Source organism: Amia ocellicauda, chromosome 7 (genome assembly GCF_036373705.1).
Source record: "Amia ocellicauda isolate fAmiCal2 chromosome 7, fAmiCal2.hap1, whole genome shotgun sequence".
Classification (NCBI taxonomy): domain Eukaryota; kingdom Metazoa; phylum Chordata; class Actinopteri; order Amiiformes; family Amiidae; genus Amia; species Amia ocellicauda.
In genome coordinates this window covers 41,744,836-41,765,950 of record NC_089856.1, presented here as the reverse complement: position 1 = coordinate 41,765,950, position 21,115 = coordinate 41,744,836, and the positions used below count along the sequence as shown (strand labels likewise).

Here is a 21,115-nt window from a genome sequence, read left to right as displayed (position 1 = left end):
TCAAACAAAAAATTGACATGATCTGCCTCGTCTAAACCCATGTTGACTATCTCCAAGAGTATGGTTTTCATTAAGATGCTCCTCTATTTCCTGTCTAATAATTTTTTCCAACATTTTACAGGTGATGCAGGTGAGACTGATTGGTCTGTAATTTCCTGCCTCAGTTTTGTCCTCTTTCTTGTGGATTGGTGAGACATTTGCTGTCTTCCAGTCAGTTGGCACATCCCTTGTTCTAAGTGTCTTTTGGAATATTTGAGTTATCGGCCTATAAATAATTTCCCTAATTTCTTTAAGTACTGTTGGAAATATACCGTCTGGCCCAGGTGATTTGTTTGTTTTTAATTCTGCTAGTCCCTTTAGTACCTCCTCCTCATTTATCCTGATCTTGTTTATCCTGATTAATTCCTCATTATTGAATATCATTAAATGTATCACTGATGCTCTGAGGGTTCATGGACTGTAGGGACATTATCTGAGGAACTTGAAGGTGAAAACATGGAATATTTCAAAACTGCTTGAGAAGCACATATAGAGATCTTCATTTGCAGGATAATTGCCATGAACACGACATTCTACGCAGCTTTATAATGTTTAATGTCATCCCACATCAAACATAATGAAAAAAGGTAGAATATAAAATTATCTTTGTTAGTTTCTTACTCAAGAGATACCAATGGCTGAGGTATTTCAGCAAGACAACTAGCACCTTTGGGCTAAAGCAGAACTTGAAGCAGGATCAAAGTTGGGCTCTTTTTTTCATGCATCCCCACGTAAGGGGTGTCAGTCTCGCACCCTGGAGGGATGTTTGCACATCTGGTGGATGTTAACAGGGGAAAGGAGAACCAGAATATAGCTGGGGCTTGCTGAAACCAGCGAATGAAATTTGATGTTCGTGTCAGATTATCTCCTCTAAGCCCTTAGAAGCACCATAAACAGTGACCCGGGTCAAATGTGGAGCTATGTGGAAAGGGGACACATATGATCAAAGACAAAGTATATTTGCACTTCTAAGCGAAATATGCAAAGTAAGCAATATGTATGGAAAGAACGTCAGAATGACAGTTAAATTCAGTCAGATAGAAAAAATAACAACAACCAACAAGAGTGTTTTGTTTTTTCTGTGACATGATGGTACCCGTACACAGTGTGAAGACCAATGGAGGACAACAGGAAAGGAACGATACGGGCAGTGAGTATCCGAATTAATTGCAATCTAGGCAAACTAAAGTGTCGTTATGATAAGATCTCTTGCTCAAAGAATGCTGTTTGCTTAATAAGAAGACCAAACTGAGCAACCATGTTTGTTTTGGCAGATTTTTCAAAGGTTGATGTTATCTTTAAGGTTGGCACCCATTTGCCGCTGATTATTAAGTAATACGTTGTTTGTAGAGACAAGAACAAAATTCTGAACAAAATAATGAACTCCCAAATGAAGCATATCTTAACAGTGCTATTATAAATCAAGTCCATAATTATACCTACCACTAAATGGTGTTTAAATATTGGATTCATGTATCTTTCCATGGCACAGATTCATATGTATTAATTTAATATTTAATTGTATATAGTAAACATTGACTTATAAAGGTTATTATATATTTGTTTATTAATGTGTTGCTATGTCTTTCAACCGAATCAATTATTGATGTTGAAACACAGCTTGGTACCAAAGAATACTGCCTGACGTACAGAGCGGTTGGGTGAAAAAAACAACATTCAATTGTCTTTACTGGGGATCTCTTAAGCCTACGTGACTGGCGAATGGGGACAAATCACACTACAATACCGAACGTTAATGGGACATAACTCAGTGCTCAGTAATGGATTGCACCAGAGGCATTCTGTGTGAAGGCACCATAACTTCCACTACACGTTGTGATGTTTTGGATAGTCAACCAGTGGGCCTACAGTCACCTCCGGGGTGAACCGAAAGGGTAAATGAGGTAAAAACAGTGGTGGTGTACATTAATGTACAGTGTGGTATCATTATCTACCTCTCCTTAGAATACTATAGTAAACAGCACAGATTGTGTTGATATTAATCTGCAAAAACACAAAATGAATGACAACAAATTACTTACGAATTACAAATGACTTAGAAATGTTGGCCTGTGTTCAGAACCCCCTATTCTCTGAACCCCAATCACATCTGTACGCAAACCCCAATACTGCCAGCGTTCTCCTGGAAGCTCAGTTTGACCATATGCTGAATGCCCCCTAGACAGCCTGCTCCATTTCAGAATTACTCCCAAAATCCCCACCCAGGCCCTCAGTGCGTATTTGAAGGCATCAAACGGATGATGGATGCCCCTGTGCAAGATGGAGCCCGTGACGTATGTGTCACAGGCTCACAGACTGTAATTTCCATTCCCCCCATGCCAGGTCCGTCTTCCACCATGATACGCCTTTCACAGACTGTTGCGACCTTGTGCCACCCACCTTCCCACGCAGCACACTGCTTTGATTTTGAAAGAGACACAACGTCTTTATTTCGTTTCGTTAATGGGATTTCACTAAAATGGTGGAGGAGGATGGATCATGTTTCTCTGGGAAACATATGTTGTTATACCACATACACATGACTTCCTAGATGTGGTTTCAAAGAGATGAGGATGATATGATTAAGATTTATGTTGAGTGTATAGAATAGATTTACCATATGCATGTATGCCTGTGTCATGCAATGTAGTAAACATTTTAGAGTGACTCGATGCATAAATATTGTCAATGCCAATGCAGGGAAATAACTTTTTATTACTGTTATACTCCTTGTAAGTTTCATCTACTTTTAATTGAAAAATAATACCTGGAATGCATTTACCATGTTCGGATCGTTTGCACAGTTTCTGATTTACGGGACAGAATAAATCGCATGCTTATTACTATTTTAACGTGTTTCCTTTATTTATGATTAATATGTTGTTTTAGGAAAAGTGATTTTAGGTTTGTTATTAATCATAATGGTACATGGCTTGTTTGTTACACTGGTGAATGGAATCAAATGGTAGCTATTGGTAACTTTTCATAAAGGCTATGTATCTCTTGAATTTAGGGTTAAACAAGTTTTCATAAACTGCAAGGGTGTGTGTGTGTGTGTGTATGTGTGTGTGTGTGTGTGAGAGAGAGAGAGAGAGAGAGAGAGAGAGAGAGAGAGAGAGATAATTGGGCATGCACATCTTAAATCTGTTTGTGTTTCCAATCTCTAAGTAATCGATTTTGTAATTGAAATCCTCAACTGAACTTTTGACAGTTGCAAAATCAGACTCGTGGACCTCTGAATAATTATGCATTTCTTAACAATGAAACGCAAAAACATATTTATTTATCTTATAATCTGTAAATTCTCAAAAGTAAACAGTGGTACAATAAGCATACTTTTCAACATATTAAAAAAAAGAAAAAAAACACTTTCAGTGCAATAAAGACAAAAACTGTGACATTACTGTGCTTTCCTTATAGATCACAGTGCACCTTACACAAAATATATTGTACACTATTATATTTAAAATCTGCACTCCAAGAAGCAGAAAAGTGAATGCTAAACAATCATTTCATAATTGATCTGCGGATATCATAGCTCAAGACACACATTAGGTAGAAAGATTCTATAACCTCATCTGCATTTCAACAGAGGTTAATATTTTTTTTCTGTGATAATTGCACATACATTTTTAAATCCTACTATTGAATAACAAATCGTTCTGAGCTTCATAAACATTATTTTTGGTACCCCAGTAACAGCGTTACTTGGCTTTTGTTCTGTTATTGGTTTTTAACACAATTTTGTTTTTGTTTCTTTGATTCGTTTTTTATCTGTTTTTTGTTTTTTATTTGTATTTTACAAGCCCAACATTATTTAACAACAAACTCTAGATAATTTCAACAGCACAGCTGTTCTTTAATAGCATCCATAATAATAAATCTATCCTTACAGTGATGTAGGCTGGTAGCCTCAATGATATTTAATAATTTAACCCCAAAGTGACCCATTACTTTTAGTCACAGTGAACCATGGTCTCCTCAAGGCAACTAGATAGTTTTAGTAAGGGTGTCCATTGTAATCTATTCGTTATCAAAGCCGCGTGAACATTTGCCTACTGAACACTGTCAAAGTGGAGCAGGATGCAGGAGGGAAGGGGATTGGGCCTGATTTTCAGAGAAGTTTAATTTCAGCAGTCCTTGCTGGGTTGTTAAACTACTACCCTTCCAATATGTTCATATTATCAGGCTGGTTTCTTCCCTCCTCTCAGAGGCGTTGTGCTGTGGGGAGTTGTGGCATCTCTGTTCCTAACAAATTGCAAACGATCAAATTGCAATTTGTAATGAGTTTGTTAAAATGTCCTTAGAGTAAGTTGGGTATTGCTGTGAAAACTCTTCTTGTCTTTGTTGTATTTCTCTTGTTCTCAATAAGCGGAATAGCAGACCATACAGGAGGACATCGGGGCTTGTCTTATGTCACTGCTGTCGAATGAGTAGGGTCCGTAATTGCATATATTAAGCTCTAAGACACCCACCCGCGTTTCTTCGTGGCTTACGGATATGTGCACCAGTAATTCCTCTGGTACCAAGACTGAAGGCACCTCTTGTAAGGTCCTAGATTAAAATAAACTTGCATTATATGATTATTATTATTTAAAATGTACTTGTAGAGGAGAGATATAAAGTTTGATAATAAAATATAAAATAGACAAAAAAAATGTCCGCACTCAGTGCGTTTAAGGCTTACAATTACTTTTTGATGAATTTGACTGATAGGGCTAAATGAAAAAACACCTTTGTATGGATATCCTTTTGGCTTTGTGGGGAAACAAAGTGTGACTACTGAAAGGACTTTCAATCCTTAGGGTTATGCACCACCTGCATAATCAGCTCTGTGACCTTGTGAGGTTGGGTGGAATTATTTTAAATCAAAGTACTGGTGATTCCAGAATCACAATCATATTCTTTTGCTTGCTATACTATGATCCCTGTGCGTTGAGTGGTTTAAAGGTCCTATCCTATTTTTATGGTCCAAGGAATCCAGTGCTCACTTAACTGCATGTATTAATTGCTGTCTTTTTAATGCAGATTGTGTTTATTATTGTAGGCATGAGATCTGTCTTTCAGTTGAAGTCATGCTATAGGACTTGGGCTCTTGGGACTGAATGTGCCAGGGCCATGGAGTCACGCAGTGGAGAGAGTAACATGAAAAGTGGTTTTCACACGGCCTTGAGAAGCAAAAGATTTTTGGGATTTTCTTTGAGGCTCACCTATCCAGTGCAAATCTGGGCTCCGAGTGCTAATGCTCTTATTAATGAGCACATACACCTTCCCCACCGACAAACCGTGACCTGCTTCCCCTTGTGGATTCTGAAGCTCTTTTCTAGGCAACTTGTAAATCATTGGTGATCAAATGTTATAGCTATAAGAAACAAACTCAATTTCAACACTTCATTATAATTAGGTAGTATTTAAACACAGCCAAACACCAAAAGTTTAAGAAAAGCTGAAATTGAAACTGAACAGAAATAAGTTTTATATATATATATATATATATATATATATAATTTGTGAAAACTTATGAATATTGAAGCTATTTAAATCAATGTATGAGTCCCCTAAAATGATCAGAGAAATCAGATTATATATTCTAAACATATATGGTGTAATGGATATTAGAATGATTTCAATGCTCATACTATTACATTTCTCCAGTATTCCTTATCCTATAACATTTCAGCCTGATTTTTGGAAGCTGTCGAAGTATTTACTAGTGAGTAAGAGCAGTACATATGTTTATTACAGTTACTGTAACATACCTACAGCTTACCTTCTCTCACAACATGGTCCCAAAAAGGAGGGAGGATTCTGGTTATGTTGTCACCAAAACGATGCAAAGATTTCATTCTAATGCAAATTGTTCCTGTGATTTTAGACTTTGGCTGATTGAGATGATATTTATTTTCATCGATGCCAGATTAAACCAAAACTGCCAATCGCACATTTCAGACATGTGAGTTGATGGGCACTTTCTGTTAGGCCAGAAGTTACTTTGGTCCACCCAATAGAAAACCTCCAGCCAAGTACTGGTTTGGGATTTGGGCCCAGGTTTGACTTTAATCTAAGTGTTCCTTTAAATTTTCCTTTGTCACACTGTCAACTAGTTTAGCTCAAATGTAGGCACAGCCATTTCTTGTTTCCTTTTGTGAAAAGACATGTTATGTTAGTTGTGACGTAGGCAAAATACTTATACCATTTGAAAGGATGGCACGCGTCCTTTCCATACAGTGTTATGGAATCATGTCAGATTCGTGTTCCCTGTTTCAACATACTTCTCCATGCTGTTCATTTATTGAGCACCTTGATTTCCTTTTAACCCTGTAAATGCCATTATTACACATAGAGCCAGTCTGTGTACAGTAAGTCATCTCTTCCAAATTTAGCACATGCACACCTATCAACATAGTATAATATAATTAGCCTAAACTAATTTAGTGCCAGTATATCCACTGTATTCTTTCCTTTCCTAGAGGATAGCAAGATTTGTAATAGGTAATGAATGAAATGAACACTTACATCATATAAATGATCGCTTCAGTGAACAGCACACTTCCTCGCACAACCATAAAAGAACTGAAATCGATGGAGCCAGACAGCCTCACGTTTTCACACAAAATCTCACTTCTCATTCATGGGTTGACTTGTCTTGATGACACACAACCTGTCACAGAGACTTCACATAACATCCTCAATTTAGATGCCAAAATAGATTCCATCTAAAATAGTATCCTTAAGATTAAATATTATTGTAGGAAAATTAATTTTGAGATTGCTATAAAAAGACTAAAGTGAACTGTTCACTTCATTGGCCCAGCATACTAATACATCTTTTTCCGAGGACACATATTGGTGCATATGGGCATCTCGCAAACATAAATACAACTAAAACAAGGTCAAAAAAACAAAAACGTCGGATCACTCTAAGTCTACTTTATTATTTTTATTTTTGTTTGTTTATAAAATAGCTAATTCATACTAAGCTGATTTAATATTAAGACAATTATTCAAATAGAAAAATATTAAATATAAACAGTAATAAGAAAACATGATAATCTTAACCCTCAGGTATACATTTGCTACATTTGGACAACCCAACCGTCTTCCATATTGCCCGGACAGGCGGACCCGGGGTGGTGGCGCCATTGGTCGCCAACTGTCGCCACGTTGGCAGAGAACCGTGGATGGAACTGTACAGGCCAAACCTTCAAGCTACAGGGAGATAGTTGCTCTCGGGGGGGCTCTGTCAAATCGCTGTGTCCCAAAACACAGTCGTTTGCGTGGAATAGGGGGGCGGGCTGTATTTCTTGGTCCCGTTGTTCTTTTTCCAGCTGGGCAGGATGGGCATGCTGTCCTGCTTACAGAGGCCCTTATCCGGCTTCTGTCGGGCCTTGATCTCTTTGCAAAGACAGCGCTTCTTCTCGATCATGTCCATCATGGTGTTGTCTCCGTACACCCATTGCATATGTGTTACCTAAAGGGGAAAGAGTCAGTAGAATCACAGGAGCAGAGGGGTCAAAACAGAAACTAAGAGGGATTTTTCTATGTTTAACTGTTTGATAGGCAGTTCAAACTAGTTTGCTGTTCAGTGTGTGTATTTGATTAGCCCCTGTTTGATGTTTTTCTTTTTCTTTTTGTGTCTCCTGGCACAATTTCATCAGCTGGAGCCAACTCTCTCCTTTTTTAAGTCTGCCTGAGTGTTTCTTTCTGTTCGGGGAAACACATTTTAAGTTCAAATACGGAGTAACGGTTCATCTAAGTACAATGAAGCCCGGCTGTGTTTGCCTCGGGACACTGTTCTCTTTTATGCCGCGCAAAACCTCCAGAGGGTTGTGGCCGGCAAATCCTGTAGAAGAGACGGTAACCTTCAGCTGGAAGACCGTGATACGGTGAGAGATTCTGTCGGGGGATCTTTACTTATTGGAAGCTTTTCGTTTCAGCTCCTTTAAATTACATATAAATCGTACTATTCATTTGAAGGGCTGTTTCTCATCAAAATCTCTGCAAAGGAAGCAGAATATAAACTTTCTCTTCCTGTAAGGCAGATGACAATGTAATATTTACTAAACAAATACGCTGTTGACACAATGCAGCTGCACAAACCGATTCCCGAACCTATTGTCATCAAGCATAGCGTTCAGTTTCCAGAAATGAGGGAAATTCAGGGAAGAGCAGGTGTTTAACTATAACAGAGTAGCTTTAAAAGTAAAACCCTGTGTACTTACATATATACAAACATACATATATACAGAGTTATACAGTTCTAGTTGAAATTAATTTGAAATAGTGTTACTCTATTCACTAATTGTGTGCATCTATAATGATTTATCAATGGTTTCTTATCAGTTTGTTGACCATATTTGAAACCAGATAGGAATAAGGTAGGAAGAAAATCTGGTCTGTGTTCATTATCTTCCTGGAGAAACCAACCCCTATCTGCAACTGTCTCAGAATAGTTTTTGCATGCAGTGTGGACCTGATCGATAGTTTGCTTCAGTCAAAGAGAGGGGATCTCGTCTCAAAGAAAGAATATCGACAAAGGATTGATTTGTGCATTTTTCCGCGGCACGACTGGTCATTTGAAACATAAAACGTCCTTTCTCTGTCTCACCCTCGGCCTCTCCTTTTTAAGTTGAAGACCTGGGAATTGAAAGAAAAGGTTGTCTCTGTGTGTGTTTGTAAGCCTAGATAAAGTGTCAGCTGCAGCTGGATGGAGTGTTCAATAAAGGTCAAGCGTGGGTGAGTCAAAGGTCAGAGGTCATTCGGCCGCATCGCTCTAATAAAGATATCAATCAAACCTGTGCAGATGGCAGTGGAAACGGATGAGGTTTATCAAGGTTTTGGATCTTTTCTTTAAAAAGCCGCCTTTTGAGTAGATATTCAAAGCCCTGTCTTTGAGGGGGGGGGCGTCAGTTCTTTTAGTTTTTTTGTTGTTGTTGAGTTGCATGTAAGAAAACATCCTCAAACTCAAAATGAGAGAGATTTCTGCTGTGGCAGGTATAACCTGACCTATTTTCCTTTTGCGCTGATTGTGTGCGTTTCTCTGGCTTTGGGAAATACACCTGCTATGCCATTACTGTGAAGCCACAAGGGCAGGAAGGACAGAAGTAATGAGGACAGACCTGTTTGTAGCATATGTTATTTCAGCATATGTACAAATATATATAATCACCTAAAAACTGAAGAACTGTTGCAGTATTTAAGCTGTCATTTTTTTTTTTAATCATGTGACGTGTTTCTTCCAATCAGTGAACTCGGCTCCACTCCGTACTTGTAACCCTGCAGCCATTCTTTATTGTTCTTTTTATTCGTTTGTTCGTTTGTTAGTTTTATAGACGTATTTTATCAGTCGGTGTGAAACGCTCCGGTTACACAGTTAAAAAGCTGCTACGTTCAGCTTGACTCTTATTCCAGTGCCTTGAAAGAACAGCTTTAACTTTCAGCACTCATTTTAATCCCCCTCACACAGCCCTGATCAAAACACGCTGTTCAGTAAGGCCCTTAAAATACGGGTGTCTTCTAAAGCCCTTCCTGTCACTTCGCTCCTTCAATCTCCCACCTGCATTCGGAGGCCTTTTAATACCCGCTCTGAAAAACGGAGACGGGGGAGTTCTGACATATTTGTTTCACCCGAGCCAAGGCAATCCCTTTCCATATAAGAGGAAGTCAATTCTACCTTTTCTTGAGGTTGCATTCCCATCAGGGAATTACTGTAAGACTGGCTATATTTACAGGGAGATGGAACGACAGGAACGACAGGAACGATCAGAAGAGCAAGTGAAGGGGATGGAAATAAAAGGTGATCCTTGACACTGAATCGTCACCTCAGGGGGAAACCACAGAATACTGGAAATCGTCAGAACAGAAAAATCTCTGATCGCGCTGATCTTTTCAGAATGAATGTTAAAACACTAAACAAAAACTGGTGCCTTCTTCTAATCACGCCCTTTCAGTATGAGAGGGGAGTATTTTTAGGGTGCTATAGGTTATTATACAAAAATAATCATCCATAGATTTCTAAATTCTAGTATGTGCTGAAATTAAATGTCAGATATGTTTTCCATGTGGAATGCACCTCAGTGTGTTTTCAAAGTGGCTACTAATTAAGAGAAATAAAAACCCTCTTAGAAACGTGGAAAGAGCTTTAACCGTTGCCATGAATGTCCCCGCATTCCCTTTGCGCGTCTCTGTGTGTGTTTGTGGTGTTTCTTTTGTGCTGGGGAGCGGCGTGTCGTTTCGTCGGGTGACATGGATCTCGACAGCGGAAATCTCCAGAGATCTCTCGGTTTAGACAGCATGTTCAAGCTGTTTCAAACCTGATTAAACATTCGACCCTTGTCTTTACAGAGGCGAGTGGCCTACATGGCCCAAGCTGTGCGTTGTACAGAGGCCTTCACCATTGGAGCCGCTGTGGATCCCCAGCTGTTTCAGACTCACTGCTGTCTTTTTGGGGTAAATATAACTCCCAACTATGATTTGTTGGAATGGATGTGTATGGGAGATTTACTATTATGTGCAACCTTTCAGAAAGCTCTGGTCGGCTCTCAGTGGGAACTGTGCCTGGATTGTTTTTTGGCAGGCCTCCAAATTATAAAGCCTAGTTATTCAGACACTGACTTCAGGAGATATATATATATATATATATATATATATATATATATATATATATATATATTTTGCTGCCAGCTTAATTAAGTTATATATTTGATCAACTTCTGCTTGTTGCTGAAATGTTTCTTAATGTTGCTAAGCTTTTCAAGGAAAAATAAAGCTAGAATCAACGACTTCACTACAGTCAAGTGAATCTTGGCCACAATAATGCTTGTATTGTAACCATTTAGAGTCTTAGAGAAGATCTAAACCCAGGACCTCCTTTGTCATAAAGGAAAAGTGTCAGTCTTGAGGACCTGGGGTTTGGTTCCTGCCTGGGACTCAGATCTCTGGCAGCAGGTACACATTTTAAATCAAATTCAGTGCATCATCCCCATTCAGACCAAGTTTGAGCTGTAAAATAGATGCTGCTCAACTCCCATTGTCTTGAGTTATCATGTAGATGCAACCCCAGTCTCTGGAACGATAGCTATTCCTTTATTAATCAGAATTAATCGCACACAGTTGTGTAGTATCTGTTTGGTGCCATGTTGTTCACCTTCCACTGTACCACGCCAGAACCTGTGCCATGCATATCAATTTATTTATTAATGTAAAGATCCACAGAGCAATGTGCCTTATGCCAGGAGGATACTGGGTAGTTTGTTGCCTGACAAACTCTTGTAACATTACAATACTGGGTGGCAGAACTCTCTGGTAGTTTAGGTTGCAGTCTGACTAGTGTGTCTCTCTTTCTGTTGCATGTTGTTTGCTTTCTGTTCAGTACAGTTTTGTTGTCCCTTTTTGCATGCTTGTCTATTTTGTATGGGTTTGATAATGAAAACCATACACTGCAACAATGGTGAGACCCATAAACCACATCTCTCAGTGTCTGGCTGCCCTTGGCACTGGGGAGAAAGCCTTGTTTTGGGCTTTTACAGCAGCCCTGTTACTGTTTATATCACTAATATAATAGTAACCCATGAATCCCAATCTCAAAATGTGCCAAATGTGCTACTCTCGTTTTGCCCCAAAACAGACATTTGTCCATTATTAACATCTTATTATTAACAATTACATGTTTAGGTGTTATAAAAGTGTCACTAGTGACAGTCTGTTGTTTTTTATTCTCCCTGAGTCATACATGAATGAACAACAGGGGAAAAGAAAGCTTTTTTAATCTATAACTTTCAGGCCTCAGGTTCACATGCAAACAAAGATCCCCCTCTAGTGGCAAAACTGTGCAGTTGTCAAAAAGCCACATAGCTAAGCATCCTTTCGTATTGACTTTATTGTACTACAGTGATATTAGGAATCTTTTTTGATGTTTGATTATTCTTGTTTTAATTCATATTGTAAAGCTGAACCTTAGATGTATACCTTTCATTTGATATGTTTTCGCTAACCCTGTTAAATGATATGTATGTCACACTGGGTTCTAAAGCGTTAACAATGAAACAGTTCCTATAAATGTGCTTCTTTTATGTTTGGTTCCCTCAGAGTTAAATAATGATTTGTAAGACACAGACATATATTGTACATACATCAGTCCAGTTGTACTGTAAACACAGACACACACACAAACAAAAGGACAACATCACCAGGAAAGGGTTAAAACAGCATGGTTTGAACAAGGTTTTATTTTCTGTAGATTTTTTTTCTTTTCTGTTTCGTTTTTTTTAGTAATCTATTTCATTGTGTACATTTACAGTTTTAAAGAAATGGCTTTGTGTCATTTAATTGAAAAATACTGTCAGGTTTTGATTGGACTATTTAATAGTCAACGAAAAGGTGTCAGTTTACTGTGTGTCATGTGACAATGACCAAATTCTGCGGCGGTTTTGGAAACTTTTGGAGTCACAGTTTAGCATGGCCATGCAGCAAAAGACTCTGCTTCTGGCAGCACGTCTCTTAAACGAACAGAGCAACACGTATAGTTCACAGATAAAATATGTACATATCAGGGACAAAATAAGAGCAGCAATAATGTATGCGTACATAAATATTTCAGAACTGGATAGAGCCAAAGAAAAATAAATAAATGTATAAATAACAAATTGTTCACTAACAAATTGGATAAAGGGTTTATAATAAATATTTAAAGCAAATATTTTATTATTCATATACACACATCAAAAAATACAAAAATTAAAGGGCCAGTCTGATATAGGAAGTGAGGGCAGGAAGTGATAAAGGGCACACTGTCAGCGGGGCCTGATGGTTCCCAGTTTGAGTAATTGCACACCGCTCTCTTATTTTCGGCTCACTTGAAAACTCGTTGTGATCGTAGTGTGTGCCGTAATTTATCGTTCCCATTTGTTTCCTTATCCTCAAGTAACCCTTCAATTTTCATTTTGTATTCTTTTTTTGATGTTCGTATATAAAATCTTACAGAATGGGGGAGAGTTTGACAAGAAAAAAACAAAAACAAGGCACAACAACAACAACAACAAACAAGTGCATTTAAAAAAAACACTAACTAGCCATACAAGGACAGACTTACAGATCAGGACACACGGGAAAGGAACAGAGGACGCTGAGCTCACTGGGACAGATGGCACACAGAACAGGTGACAGACACGGGCATGTGGCACCACACGAGTTCATTCACGACTGTCTAACGGTGGTACCTGGCTCTGTTGCATTTCTCCGCCTTGCCTCAGAGGGCCGACGGAGGCAGGAGGTACGCCCGACGTGGAGGCAGACCGGCCCAGCTTGCATACGGCTTTCGATTCTGTAAGAAGACGCCCGGGTTAATTACAATCGGGACCGAGGAAGGCAGCGGGAACACATAGAGCAGCAGGAAAGTCTTTTTCATCCAGCTGGCACCCCTAAAGTGCTAGTACCTGTCTCTGAGGTAGATTAGGTGATGAAAGATTAGGATGCTAAAAGACGTAGACACATTTAATCTCTCTTAATAATAATACATATAACAATAACAGTAAATGTCTTTTCCATACCCTCTAGAACTTAAAACCTTTCACACTTTTCAGACACCCAGGAAAGACATTTTTTCCTACTGCTGCAAATTTGATGCCAATCCCAGGAGAACACTTGCTTGCAATCAACCGAAGAGGTAGTGTTCGTTCCTGCCACAGTGTGGGGCTGTCGCCAGGGGGCAGACGTGTCCTTACCTGAGCTGCCAGTGCCACCGAGCATCAGTGTGGGGCTGACGGACGTGCGGCCCAGCCTGCTGGAAGCTGCGGTTTGCCCTGGCACACCGTCCCACTCGTGGGCCTTCGGTGACTCTTTGGGGGTCCCTCCCTGGTGACCCCCTCTGTCTTTGCTCTCGTGCCTGGGAAGCGGCTCGGTACTGTGACTCCTGCTCTTGGCTTCACCTGCAAGAAAGGGAAGACCCAGATGTTTCTCTTAGCTATGGTCCCTTACTCGGCCCGTTCAAATGTCATCTTCCCAATACACTGAAAAGGGAGAGAGGGTCAGGTGCTGCCACTAGAGGGTACCATTGAGTAGAGAATGCTTTGGGTTACATTACTGTCATACACTTGTAGGCAGTGTGTGGGAGGGAGTTTTATTTGATTTGATTTCATGAGAGTCTTCTTTAAAGAAAGTTAGTGTGTGTTACAGTCCAGGCAGTATTTTTGGCCACTTTTAATTTATTTTCAGATTCAATACGATTTTCAAATTGGTGAAAACCCTCACGCTCAACATTATTATGGTGAATTTGTTGATGTGGCGACTTTGATGCAGAATACAACCACCCACTGTTATTCGGAAGACTGAGAAATCAAATGTACTTCTTCATTAACATCTCAATTAAACGTAAAAGCCTTACTCCATCGAACAGATTGTCTCGGCTCATGTCAGAGACCATTAGCATTGCAGATATCAAGGTCAGTGTTAACAGAATGCCAAAGTGTTGACTTTCAGGATTGAAATGAAACGTTGGCCAGACGCCACAGAAAATAAGCACCTTATCGTCAACACAATGCATTCCTCAAATCTCTGACAGCCAAGGCGAGATGGTGGCATTTTATTGTTAATTTGTGTGAAAACATGTCACTCGAAAGGGTTTCTTTTGTTCTTGTTTCAACCGCCTTGTCCAGCTCCTTCTTCCACTATTTTCCTTTTCCATTCCCGATATAAAAACTAGACACAGAGAAATGTATGATTTTTAATGATGCTTTTAACTGTGGAGAGGGAAAAAAAAAACTTCTCATTAATTATGCATTCATTCCAGTAGTATTTCCTCTCAATGTAGGGTTAGTTACTTTTCTAAGCTTAATTATTTAAATTAATTGAAAAGCCATTAATAACAATATACTCTTTTCATTAAGGTTGTTAATTGCTGTAGGGCAATTGACTCACTAATTAAGGCTGTTGAATATAGACCTCCTCTGCGTGTCAAAGAGGCAAGTTGATGTTGGAAATCATTCAGTAATACATGTCCAATGCATTTTTAGTATTGTTTCACTATTATGAAGAAGACTATACAAATCCTCAGCAATACACTTAATTAAAGGAAAGGTTCATTAGCAGTTCTCATTACTAAACTTTAACTGTAAAACATCACGTTTTTTAAATGATTAATGCATGTGTGGATAATGTGGTCTGGCCTCTGCAGATTGTTTACTGTGACCAAATGAAACTGTCTCCATCCAGACACTAATATAAACTACTCTGTTACTAGTCTTCTTCAATTGCTTTGAGCATTTAACACCCTGGCTCCATTAAATGTAGCATTCATTAGGTCCTATATGTAGTTGTAGGCATTAAGTCAATTGGTTTGCTAATTACTAAAGGCTTTTCAATTATTTCTTTCAGCCAAATATATCAGTCATAATAACCTCCCAGCTGCATGGTCCAGAATCCATGTGCTGCTACTTAAAGCACAGAATCGAATCCATTCTAAGCACTTTGGCATTTAAACACGGACAACTAATTGTGCGCTCCCTATTTAGTCTCAAGACCCGTGGCATTTTAAGTGTCTCTAGCCGGAGAAGTAATTTCTTTAGCATTTCAGTTGAATCGCCTTTTTATTTTTCGATCAGCTGGCTCTTCATTAAAAAACATAAAACAGATTTTCATAGATTGAATAGGCTTTGCTTCTTGAGTATTCAATGGTTTTAATTATGCTCAGTCCCTAAAAATCATAAACTGACAAAGGAGCTGCTCTGGGCAGCAAACCCTGTTTTGCTCGATTCACTTAAAGACATTTATCTAGTTGTTAATATCAAACGAAATGATGTCCTAGTGCTTCTGTGTGGGTTAGAGTTGGCTGTTTGCCTTTGGCCTTAGATGTCAAAATCGTTCTCTTAAAACATAAAAAAAATTGGGAAAAAGTATAAGTGCTTACAAGTTTACATGCATGTTTTAATATCCCAGGTGTTTATAAAATAGTTTGTTGTAGGCCTCAATTCAGAAGTTTTTTTTATACGCATGTGTCTTCACCAGGGCTGCAATCAAGCAATGCATCCGAACGCAGACGAGCACATCTTTAAGAGCCGGTCTCCATTGTAGTTCTTCAGAGGCAGTAATTTGCTGTTGATAAATCCTCCAAAATCCCATCAAAACAAGCTTTTTGCCAAAACAACACATAGCATGACAACATGGAAACTGATGGTAAGTATTGATATTTCAACTTTTCCATGGGGTACAAGGATTTGACCTTTTAAGGTTTTCCCCCTGTGCAAAAAACAGAAAAGAACATCTCTATAAATTATTGTTTTGAAAACTTGGAAACACCACTGGACACCTGCAAGTACACAATGCGGAATCGGAGAAAAAAAAGACCTAAGCGATGGCATTGAAACGATTTTAAGAAGCTATTCTGCCATGAAGTGGGGTATTATGTAATTTGCCTGTTACACAAAGTTCAAAAAGCAGAAGGGCTTTTAAATGAATGTTATTAGAGTGCAGCACAGTCAGGTGTAATCGGTCTGCCTTTTCACGGCAAAGATCAATAACACTTCTTCAGAAATAAGACTGCATCCTGGTTCACTACTGCGGCTTTAAACAGGCAGTTGGTTTGGTCAAATTTGTAATCGAAGATATAATGCTTACACACAGGAAGAAAGTAGACCAATTCAGTCAGCGGCTGAACTTACAGTAACATACAGTACAGCACTACGGGGGTCTGGTTTTACCGTGGGGAATTCGCAGTGATCAATTCCCAACACAAACAACCTTTTAAACCCTGTCTATTCTAAGATGAGCTGATTGTGTAAATCAGGTTTACTTACCCTTTTGGTTCCATACATTATTTTATCCTCTTGTAAGTTGAAATGGCATAGACTGCCTATACACACTCTGGCTATATCCTCAAGGTAATAAAATAACCTTTTTGAATTATTTACATTAACTTCCACTTAATTAACTAAAATGCCTTTTTATAATGAGTGAATGACAGCATAGTAAAACCCAGTGTATCTGTGTAATAATATAAATGCTGATTTATCTGGAGAATAATAGCTCTAGTCTAACAATAACTGATTGTGTTGCATTTACTGTACGTTGTATAATCTTGTGCATCATCACAAATCTTCAGTAGGAGATCAGCTGTCACTAAGGGTGTACATTATAAATGCAGTATTTTTATTTCTATGATCTCTCGGGCCCCATGCTCTTTAATGTGTGGGTAGAAAGAGCTTCCTTTTCTATTTACTGCACATGAAAGCATTCAGAAGGTAGCCAAACCAATCAGGGGTCAGTCTGAGCTCCCCTAAAGCAAAGGAGCTGAGACGGCGCCCAATCAGAAAGAAATGCCAAGCAGAGGCAAACGTTGTTGGTTGGAGTGAATAATCCGCCTAACAACACATAAATCCATTATGGTGTAAAAAGGCTTCCAGTGGCACAGCAGGAAAATCCGTCAGTTCACCGGGCATATATTAATAATGAAACTGCACATATTGGATTAAGATAATTTAGATGTATTTTAACCTACTTTTGAGATGGAGTCTAGGCCTGGCCATCAAATGTGTAGAATAATGGATGATTGTCGAAAGCAGAAGAATGAAGAAGACAGATGCTATTGGAGATTGTTCACAGTATCTAGTGTCTAAGATCTGATGTAGGATCTGTAAAATCATAATCCAAATTAACCTTTATTTGAAGACACTGCAGCCTAAACTCTTGTTTTTACAGAAGCTGATGTAGTTTGTAACATGATTGGTTTTTTTTTTCCATCTCTGGTTCACCTTAGCTCCTTAGTGTTATGATCAGTCTCAGCTTGCTTGTATAAGAAAGTAATAAATCTGACTGTGTCTGAAGGGTTTCCCAGTTGGTCTTGGCTCTAAATATCTTGTTTCGGTCTGTTATTGATTAGTCTGGCCCCAAACTCTTATCAGTGAACCCATGCATTGATATATTGCTTTGTTTGAGTGTTTAAACAGTCATTCATTGTCATACATGCACAGTATATATAAAATGGGAGATATGCACCAACAATCTTAAATCAAGTGGAACACGCTAACTGAATCATCTGCCCTGTATATAATTTTGCCATGACTGTAGCAATCATTTTGAGTAACAGGTATGGAAGACGTTCTGTCAGAGCAAGCTTGAGTGTGCATTAATTCTGCCTCCTGATGGGTTTGTAAACTAATGTGGTCTGACAGACTGGGGGGCTGGATACCTGAGAGGGACGTGGGCGATGTCATCATTCAGAAACTGCCAGTCAAGAGCGTCTTGAGGTTCAGACCAAATCTTGGCTGAAACCACTACAGACTAGCTCAGAGAAAGATCAAATTGGATCAAATCTGCTCTCCCTTTGTGTTCTTTAAAGCACTTTGGAGATGTCACAGAAAATAAACAAATAGCAGCTACGAGAGAATTTAAGAAGACATTTAAAATTGGTTTCAGTGACAGGTGGACAACATGCTTTACTGGGCAAAATAGTTCATCTGCAGCATATTGTAGACTTTATGGTTTATAGTAAGGGAGTCATGAGCCTGGTCTCTATAGTCAGGCTTAAGAGGAATATTTCACTCTGAGCTTAGTCGCAAATAAAGCCTGAAATTGGGATGAATCGAGCCCCGGCACCTATGTGTTCGATTGCAGTAGTAGATTAGATGTTGCCAATAGTTGACATGTGGCGTTTGGATGCTCGAGTAAAGTCTAATCAGTAGCCAATGCCTCCTTCAAATAGGAGAAAAAGAAAATAAGTCAAGCATGTCAAAATGGGATATCGGAGGTTTGCAAGGCCAGCAGCTGAATATTACCATCCCTACAGCTTGTGGGGACCATCATGTGAGGGATAGAGGCGGTTAAACTAAATAAAGCAAGAGAGGACAACAACCCACATTTCAGTTCTCATAGTCCTCTACAAAGATGCACATTAAGGACTTGTCTTATAGTGGAGGAGGCCTGAATGCACACAGCCATGAGCTCTAAACAAGGAGGCATGTTTTGTTTCCTCCCTGTAGGAAACAGGAATTGACATATTTAAGCTTCAATATAAACAACATAGAGCTTGATTTGCTAACTTTCTTGGGTGTCTCATTAAGAAGGGACAGAAAGCGTGTGCTTGTGTGTGTTTGTATATATACATCTCTTTGAGTGTCTTCTGAGGCAAATGTGTTTTAAGATTAGGATCAGTTCTTGTGTCTTTCAGATTAAATATGGTGAAGCTGCTACTAAACTACTCCTCCAGTTGAAATTTAGATTTTAACGTACATCAAACACATCTACTCAAGTCAAGTCGTCCTGTTTCATGTGTTGATCAGTTGGCCTGATTAAGCGCTGCGGATTCGTCCTGCTGTTGCCAGCCGCTAAGGATTTCTTGCCTCGAACATTTGATGTCAAGGAAGCCTTTACATTAGCCAGAGTCCTGGATTAAATTTTTATTAAGGCGCCACTTTTATGATGGAGGCTTTCAAGCCTTCTTAAATTAAAGAAGCAAAAGCAGTGCTGAAACTCCTCATCTTTTTTTTTTTTATTCAGTGCTGCTGTAACTTAATTCCTGCTGGTGAGTCACTAGTTTTCTTCGCACTTCTCAGGGTACCAGCACATACTAATCCCCCAAATGCAGAGGGAAATGAAATCCCACTACTTGTTCTCATAACTATTTTTCCTCAACTTTAACACAGTTCACATAGTGGGTATAGCCTACCTTTCTGTTTCTGCACCACCATCCCTATATTTGAACAAACTAATATGTCTGAATTGAAGAGTGGGGAGAAGAAAAAGGAGTTTGTCTCTTAAACTTTCTTTATAAAATCCCATTCATGTCCATTATAGTTTGTGTGATTCCATGCCTCACATCTTTTCGCAAAGACATTCATAAAGCACTGGCCTGGATTCAGCGTGGATGCAATTAACCATGGGCTTGTTCATGCTTCAACCGCTGGCAGTTGGATGGCTTGTGCTATTTCCACACATGACCAATCACACAATGGTGCCAAACTGTGGGTCAGCTTTAAGTTAATGAAGTGAAAATCATGGGATTTGGAGATACCCATAATAATGAAGTAAAGTAGGGCAATCAGTTTTGGGAAACTACGCGTAACTCCTGAGAAAGAGAATTACCAACATGGTGAGTAATTCCTGCAATAGGAAGCTAATGTGTGTCTCCCCCCTCTTCTCTTCTGTATAGGCAGATCTGCAAAATATGTAGATTTTTCTATTTTTGCATGCTTAAGCTGCATCTTCGGCATATTAATGGACTCCACTCTGAATGGAGCATCTTAAATGAGGATAAAAACAAGAGAAAAGAGAATCGCAGAGTAACCAAAGTGGAGACTGATGGTAAAAACAACTAATGTTGAAATAATTTGAATTCTGAGAGAGACACGCTTGGATCCGTCACGTGGCACAATTGATGTCAAATAAGTATACATAATATAAGTAGATCTATAAACGTATGTGGACTGCTAAGCTCTGGGTTTGGCTCTTTGAGGTTAATTCTCAGTAATACATTATAAATCTCTCTGACAAACTCATAATGCAAAGCTTTAAAGTAGCAGGTAAGGCAGGTAAAGTGGATGGGATGTCAAGGAGTTTCTTATTGGTTTAAGTAGACAATTTACTTATTGCTGTCAAAAAAAAAAGTTATTTGGCATATATTATCAAAAAACGAATGTAAGCCGAGTTCTCTGCAAAAAACTTTAATCTTCAATTAATGTGGCTGCAGTATTTAATCTTCAAATGTTTTTTCACATCAGTATAATTATTCTTGCTTTGCACATCCTGAGTAAATCTATGACTTTCAGGCCCTCCGAGCTGAAATGTACAGTACAGTGATGTATCTGTCTCTGTTGAATGTTAATTACACTTGTGCTCCACGGGATGTTCATAAGAATTAGAACTGCTGGGAATTCCTACAGGGGATCAGTCTTGCTTTGACGTCATACGTGGCCCTTGCTGGCACTCACTGTAGGAGCAATCCAGTTCAATTATCTCCACAAAATAACATTACACAAAAACGGTGTTCTTTTAATTCTTGTTGCCACTGCAGGGGCTAGAGCCTTCAAAAGCAATGTAACTCAGCAGGACCTAGAGATTATTTTCCTTTAAAATGTATGCATTAGGGTTT

General features: G+C 38.9%; 1 protein-coding gene and 1 long non-coding RNA gene across 2 annotated transcripts in view; one reads left to right on the top strand and one right to left on the bottom strand.

Annotated features, from left to right (window-relative positions):
• Nucleotides 1-3,279: 3,279 nt before the first annotated feature.
• The window catches only part of nyap2a (neuronal tyrosine-phosphorylated phosphoinositide-3-kinase adaptor 2a), a 48,103-nt gene continuing 30,267 nt past the window's right edge, over nt 3,280-21,115 (bottom strand). The window contains exons 6-8 of the mRNA XM_066709701.1: nt 13,761-13,964; nt 13,257-13,360; nt 3,280-7,510 (exon numbers count right to left, since the gene is read on the bottom strand). Coding sequence (XP_066565798.1) covers nt 7,283-7,510; nt 13,257-13,360; nt 13,761-13,964 — 536 coding nt within the window. The 3' untranslated portion in view covers nt 3,280-7,282. The remainder of the gene's footprint in view (nt 7,511-13,256; nt 13,361-13,760; nt 13,965-21,115) is intronic.
• Nucleotides 10,252-21,115, top strand: part of LOC136753515 (uncharacterized) — an 80,879-nt gene continuing 70,015 nt past the window's right edge. The window contains exons 1-2 of the long non-coding RNA XR_010817438.1: nt 10,252-10,488; nt 16,039-16,206. This is a non-coding gene — a long non-coding RNA (uncharacterized LOC136753515). The remainder of the gene's footprint in view (nt 10,489-16,038; nt 16,207-21,115) is intronic.